The sequence below is a fragment of the Micromesistius poutassou genome, assembly GCF_964030765.1.
Source record: "Micromesistius poutassou genome assembly, chromosome: 10".
NCBI lineage: Eukaryota > Metazoa > Chordata > Actinopteri > Gadiformes > Gadidae > Micromesistius > Micromesistius poutassou.
In genome coordinates, this window is record NC_140280.1 from 19695238 (window position 1) to 19702737 (window position 7500).

A 7500-nucleotide genomic window follows, 5' to 3' on the forward strand; every position below is an offset into this window, starting at 1 on the left:
AACATCCTGCTGACACTGGACGGGGACATCAAGCTAGGTACGGCGTGTTTTCAGCTCGAACAAAGACCTTCACGGACCGGTTTGAGGGGAGGCTTCAGCTAGAATTCAAACAGATTTGAAGAATCTGTTCCAGGCTTCAGGAAGAAGGGCGTTATCCCCATGGCAACGCCCCCCTTTGTGATACTGTTTTAATTGATGAGTGTTGAGTGTTGCAGTGAGAGATGTCGTGTGTTAACTGGCCCACGACACAGGCGGGATACAACCTAAACCACTCCGCACTATTGCCTTTTGTTCCCAAGGTTGATTTGTCTTTCTTGGATGTTACGTCACTTAAAGGGACCTTGTCTCCATGGTTTATATACCGTGTTTCTGTAGGGTGCGACAGACCCCTCGCGGTGTGTGCCTGTCAGGCATGTGTCCTGATGCTGTGTGAATGTGGTCCGACGCTCCCCTGACTCAGACTAGGTCACCAGCGGAGGGCAGCCAGCAGGGAGTGTTCTGCACAGCGACACGCTCACGCTCAAACACAATTCCAAAGTGAACTTTAGGGTGAGAAAGAAAATGTCAACGCACCACAGACAGACAGCCGAACAGACAGACAGATGCTGAGGACACTGCAAGGTGTGTGTGTGTGTGTGTGTGTGTGTGTGTGTGTGTGTGTGTGTGTGTGTGTGTGTGTGTGTGTGTGTGTGTGTGTGTGTGTGTGTGTGTGTGTGTGGTGTGTGTGTGTGTGTGTGTGTGTGTTTCCCTGACATGATGGATTGGCTTTTTGGGGTGTATGTCTCAACACTGCTGACATCGCATTACCCAAAGATTGTATAATACTTTTTTTTGTATTAAACCGAGCCTGTGAAATGGATTGATTCAGCATTTAACTAGTTCTTAGAATGAGAGTTCTTGATATACATTTAGCAAATTAAATAAATAAAGATTTTAAATTGAACAAAATATGGATCATCAGCACAAGCTTAGTCCATTGAGATGAGTTGGTGAAGCACCAAAAGATCCCTTCCATCTCTCGCTTACATATGATTCAGGATCTTCATTTCTTCCCAGGCGGTGCTTTATTTAGTAGAACCGGTCGTGTATTTCCGTCTGTGTTCCTGTTGTTTTGGTTGTGAGACACCTCCTCTAGTCTTAACCACTGGGAGCGCCCTCTCTAACTCATCAAGTGGTGAGTCTGTGACCCAGATGGCAATCAGTTCTTTGTGGGGTTAGCCACACGACTCTCCCTGTGACAAATTAACCAAGGAATCGTTTTCATTTTGAGAGAAGTACATTCTCGAAATACCTTCCCATTTCTTCCAGATAACATATCTCGTGTGGTATCATAGAAAAAGGTTTGTTTTGTTTTTGCAGAAGAAATAAATCTTTTTTATTTATACTTTGTGTTTTTCGTGAACTAACGTTGCACGCTGAATAGGAAGAATCCATTAGCTTCTCGTCTCCGGAGTTAGTTTATTTGTCCAAAGGATTCAAGAGACTTTATTGCCGTTATTATGGAATCCCTTCGCAACCATTCCCTTCTGCGGTGGGGAGACGTGTTGTGATCACGACCCAAAACACCACTCACCGCCCTGAGCCGAGGGTCCCCCCCCCCCCCAGCACGCTGTCGCCATGACACCGCAACGAGAGAGGGGCTGATCACTCCACCCCCACCGTCCGGGGGCAGAGAAAAAGAGCACAAAAACAGAAATGGAGGGAGGGGGAGAGGGCTGTGAACCGTGTCATCAATCACCCTCTCATCGTTAACCCTGTCATGCTCCTCTTTCCTCAGCTGACTTTGGTGTGTCTGCAAAAAACACCAAAACCTTACAGAGGAGGGATTCCTTCATTGGCACGCCGTACTGGTGAGTAGGGCCCCCCACTCCCCTGTGTCTGGACACCCCCTGCCGTGCCTTCAGGAGGACCCCTCTAACGCTTTCACTCTGTGGATGCATGCGCTCACGGAGCACATGAATGCATTATGTTTCTCCTAAGTGTGTAACGTTGCACTTTGAAGTGTGCAAGCGCACCACACACACACACACACACACACACACACACACACACACAAGCGCACCACACACACACACACACACACACACACACACACACACACACACACGTATTGCGCTGTCAGGTCTGGACCTTTGTTCTGCGGCGCGTTCCTGGGCTCTGCAGCGTTTACAGCCCTGGCCGGGTGCAGGTTACTGATTACCAGGGGAATCTGGCCCAGCAGTACCGCGCACATGTCCCGTTGCACAACACTAGAACAACAGCCGTATAGGAGCACGCCGGGCCCTGCCTGGACACACGTACCTCCCCAGGTTAACAAGGATCAGGTGCAATAAAGTGGCTTAGTGTGTCGAGTAAATAGGTTTATAGGTTTTAGGGCCGGGGCGACTGCCCTCGTGTTTCAGCCCGGGCAGAAGGTGCTGACGTGAGCGGAGGGCCCGGTGTTGGTGTCTGGAGGCTGGACTCACTGCTGACAGCAGGTGTCTCCCTGCCTCCACAGCCCCCCCCTGGCAGAGAGCGTCTACATGGGTATAGAGAGCTTTCTGCGGGACACGGGTTGACACCTTTAGCGGTCGGAGCAGCGTTCTGCATGTGTCGCGCATGAAGTGCTCTGTGTTGTCTGGAATGTGAAGAAACATGAGCCCGCAGTGTTTGATGAAAGGCGGGGTGGGTAGTTGGAGAGGCACGGACGTTTCCGTCAGTAGAACCCTGCTTCAAACTCCCCACAATGTGTTCACGTCATCTCCACTTGATTTGACTGCGTGCTTCTTATTGTATATATCATTATCATTATATATCATTATCATTATATATCATCATAATTCACATTTACATTTAGGGCACTAAGCAGACGCTTTTATCCAAGCGACTTACAGTAAGTACATTTGTCAGAAGACAGAGAATCAATATACCACTGTCAGTAGTGTACAGTAAAGTTGTTCATATAAAACAAGTTTTATGCGCAAGCTGAGACAATTTAGAGTGGATAGAGATATGATGTTACTCTTCTATCACTCTTTCATGGAGAGCATTTTACTTTTCTGCTCTGTTGTGTGGTATTTCTCCTTGTCAGTAACCAACAAAAGCAAACTAAGCAAGATAGTTAACACGGCCAGTGAGGTTGCGGGACAAAAGCTCGACAGTATGGCGTTGAAGAAAGGTCTAGCAATTAGTGAAGACATGTCCCATCCTCTACACCAGGCATATGAGGTGCTGCCACCAGGGAGGAGGCTTAGGCTACCCTATTTCCAAACAAATCGAGCTAGTAGGTCATTTATTCCAACTAGTATTACACTTATGAACAAGAAATGACCTGCAGGACAGCGTTTAAATAGCAGGACAGCATTTAAATAGCACTATGCACTTTCTTTCCAGCTGGACTGTCACAGTATGCACAACTGCACCATCCTACTCATAATGTATAGCGGGGTTTGTGTCCTGATGTTGAGTGTGGGGGGGTGTGGTAGGGTGGGGTGGGGGGGTGGGGGTGGTTGGCTGAGGGAAACTCTGTTGTTTATCCTGTCTTGTCTAACTGTCTTATTGTCTTTTTTTGTATGAATGTATCAGACATACTGTATGGCGCAGAACAATTTTCCGCAAGGACAAATAAATCTCTATCTATCTATCTTGAGTGCCAAGCACCATTCCCCGCACTAGACAAAGATTGATAGGATGCAACGCATTCAAGTACTTTTTTTTTTTCAAAACTGATCTCTTACTGTGTGTGCGTGTGCGTGCGTGCGTGTGTGTGTGCGTGTGTCCAGGATGGCGCCGGAGGTGGTGATGTGCGAGACGATGAAGGACGCGCCGTACGACTACAAGGCGGACATCTGGTCCCTGGGGATCACCCTGATCGAGCTGGCCCAGATCGAGCCCCCGCACCACGAGCTCAACCCCATGAGGGTCCTGCTGAAGATAGCCAAGGCCGAGCCCCCCAGCCTGGCCCATCCGCACCGATGGTGAGCCCCGCTAACCTCAGCCTCACCACATGCACCGCCCGGTCCCTCTGCCTTTACATCGAGGGGGTTTGGCGCTTTGATCCAAAGCGACTTACAACCATTCATTCACACATTCACACATTCACACACCACCGAGTCGACCACGCAGGGCGACAGCCAGCGGGTCAGGAGCAGTCAGGGTGAGGGCGTCTCGCTCAGGGACACCTCCACACTCCTCTAGGAGGAGCAGTCAGGGTGAGGGCGTCTCGCTCAGGGACACCTCCACACTCCTCTAGGAGGAGCAGTCAGGGTGAGGGCGTCTCGCTCAGGGACACCTCCACACTCCTCTAGGAGGAGCAGTCAGGGTGAGGGCGTCTCGCTCAGGGACACCTCCACACTCCTCTAGGAGGAGCAGTCAGGGTGAGGCGTCTCTCTCAGGGACACCTCCACACTCCGCTAGGAGGAGCAGTCAGGGTGAGGCGTCTCTCTCAGGGACACCTCCACACTCCGCTAGGAGGAGCAGTCAGGGTGAGGGCGTCTCGCTCAGGGACACCTCCACACTCCTCTAGGAGGAGCAGTCAGGGTGAGGCGTCTCTCTCAGGGACACCTCCACACTCCTCTAGGAGGAGCAGTCAGGGGGAGGCGTCTCTCTCAGGGACACCTCCACACTCCTCTAGGAGCAGTCAGGGTGAGGCGTCTCTCTCAGGGACACCTCCACACTCCTCTAGGAGGAGCAGTCAGGGTGAGGCGTCTCTCTCAGGGACACCTCCACACTCCTCTAGGAGGAGCAGTCAGGGTGAGGCGTCTCGCTCAGGGACACCTCCACACTCCTCTAGGAGGAGCAGTCAGGGTGAGGGCGTCTCGCTCAGGGACACCTCCACACTCCGCTAGGAGGAGCAGTCAGGGTGAGGCGTCTCGCTCAGGGACACCTCCACACTCAGCTAGGAGGAGCCGGGGATCGAACTAGCAACCTTCCGGTTACCAGTCAACCCCCTCTATCTCCTGGGCTACTGTCATTGTCGGGACGGACATAGGGCACGAGCGCTTTTCACTATGAAGCCTTTTCTCCGGCGTCTGCTGCAAAGAATAACTTTGGCCACGTCAAACCCGATGTGGCTGTTCTCTGTGCACGTCATGGTGGCGCTGTAACGGCCCTACATGTTGTGTGTTGATGGTTTTGGTTGTGTTCTACCTGGTGCTGTAACAGCCCTACATGTTGTGTGTTGATGGTTTTGGTTGTGTTCTACCTGGTGCTGTGCTGCTCTCTTGGCCTGGTCGCCATGGCACAAGAGATCTAATCTCAAAATGTAATGTTCATCTCAACCTGGATAAATAAATTAAATAAATTAAATAAATAAATGACGCAACATGTAAATTAAAGAAAATCAACTTGATCTCGCTGAAGTCAAGGCCTTTGCTCTGTCCAGCTAATCTGATTCCATTGCAGAACGGGAAATTAAACTCTCTGGTATCACAGCAGCCAAACACCCTATTGTCTACAATTCACCCTCCCCTTCACAGCCATCTCCCCAGGCCGGGGTCCTGTTAAACAGCTCTTTAGCCAACACTCGGCCAGGAGACCAGACTTTAACTCAAAGGCACTGGCTTTGTTTCTCTCAGCCGTTACTGGTGTCCCACACTGGGCGCAGGACTCACCCCAGCTTAAGTTATGACGGCCTGCGGGGGGATATAAGATAACGGGGTTAGGACCCGGGCAGCACTGCTGAACGCACCATTTTTAAGTCATTATTAAGAAATACCTCTGCGTCAAAGAATTCCCATAACCCCCCCGGAGAGCCGTGCATCATACTCAACCGACACAGCATTCCTGGAACGTTCCGTGCTCCCCGGGCGTTGCCATGAAGTTATCTTACGAAAACAATCACCCCCCCCCCCCCAGCCCCCCACCGCACCACCCACACCCCAAACCACTCCGGCCTTAAGTCCTGCTGTTGGTCAGATGGGGAACGATGACTTTCTCTTTGTCCTCCTTTCTGTTTCCAGGTCACCTGAGTTTAGAGACTTTGTGAAAATCTCCCTGGATAAGAACCCGGAGAGCAGGCCGACAGCCACGCAGCTGCTAGAGGTACGTTCTCCTACTGCTAGAGGTACGTTCTACTGCTAGAGGTACGTTCTACTGCTAGAGGTACGTTCTCCTACTGCTAGAGGTACGTTCTCCTACTGCTAGAGGTACGTTCTCCTACTGCTAGAGGTACGTTCTCCTACTGCTAGAGGTACGTTCTCCTACTGCTAGAGGTACGTTCTACTGCTAGAGGTACGTTCTCCTACTGCTAGAGGTACGTTCTCCTACTGCTAGAGGTACGTTCTCCTACTGCTAGAGGTACGTTCTCCTACTGCTAGAGGTACGTTCTCCTACTGCTAGAGGTACGTTCTACTGCTAGAGGTACGTTCTCCTACTGCTAGAGGTACGTTCTCCTACTGCTAGAGGTACGTTCTACTGCTAGAGGTACGTTCTACTGCTAGAGGTACGTTCTCCTACTGCTAGAGGTACGTTCTACTGCTAGAGGTACGTTCTACTGCTAGAGGTACGTTCTCCTACTGCTAGAGGTACGTTCTACTGCTAGAGGTACGTTCTCCTACTGCTAGAGGTACGTTCTACTGCTAGAGGTACGTTCTACTGCTAGAGGTACGTTCTACTGCTAGAGGTACGTTCTCCTACTGCTAGAGGTACGTTCTTCTACTGCTAGAGGTACGTTCTACTGCTAGAGGTACGTTCTCCTACTGCTAGAGGTACGTTCTCCTACTGCTAGAGGTACGTTCTACTGCTAGAGGTACGTTCTACTGCTAGAGGTACGTTCTACTGCTAGAGGTACGTTCTCCTACTGCTAGAGGTACGTTCTACTGCTAGAGGTACGTTCTCCTACTGCTAGAGGTACGTTCTCCTACTGCTAGAGGTACGTTCTACTGCTAGAGGTACGTTCTCCTACTGCTAGAGGTACGTTCTACTGCTAGAGGTACGTTCTCCTACTGCTAGAGGTACGTTCTACTGCTAGAGGTACGTTCTACTGCTAGAGGTACGTTCTCCTACTCCTAGAGGTACGTTCTCCTACTGCTAGAGGTACGTTCTCCTACTGCTAGAGGTACGTTCTACTGCTAGAGGTACGTTCTCCTACTGCTAGAGGTACGTTCTCCTACTGCTAGAGGTACGTTCTCCTACTGCTAGAGGTACGTTCTACTGCTAGAGGTACGTTCTACTGCTAGAGGTACGTTCTACTGCTAGAGGTACGTTCTACTACTGCTAGAGGTACGTTCTACTGCTAGAGGTACGTTCTACTGCTAGAGGTACGTTCTCCTACTGCTAGAGGTACGTTCTACTGCTAGAGGTACGTTCTACTGCTAGAGGTACGTTCTACTACTGCTAGAGGTACGTTCTACTGCTAGAGGTACGTTCTACTGCTAGAGGTACGTTCTCCTACTGCTAGAGGTACGTTCTCCTACTGCTAGAGGTACGTTCTCCTACTGCTAGAGGTACGTTCTACTGCTAGAGGTACGTTCTACTGCTAGAGGTACGTTCTCCTACTGCTAGAGGTACGTTCTCCTACTG

The 7500-nt window shown here is 50.6% G+C and overlaps 1 protein-coding gene across 1 annotated transcript in view; it reads left to right on the forward strand.

The window, feature by feature from the left end:
- The first annotated feature begins 6 nt into the window (after window positions 1-6).
- LOC311354672 (serine/threonine-protein kinase 10-like) overlaps window positions 7-7500 on the forward strand; it is a 28870-nt gene continuing 21376 nt past the window's right edge. Inside the window, exons 1-4 of the mRNA XM_084474491.1 lie at window positions 7-37; window positions 1778-1850; window positions 3762-3956; window positions 5940-6021. Coding sequence (XP_084330617.1) covers window positions 3763-3956; window positions 5940-6021 — 276 coding nt within the window. The 5' untranslated portion in view covers window positions 7-37; window positions 1778-1850; window position 3762. The remainder of the gene's footprint in view (window positions 38-1777; window positions 1851-3761; window positions 3957-5939; window positions 6022-7500) is intronic.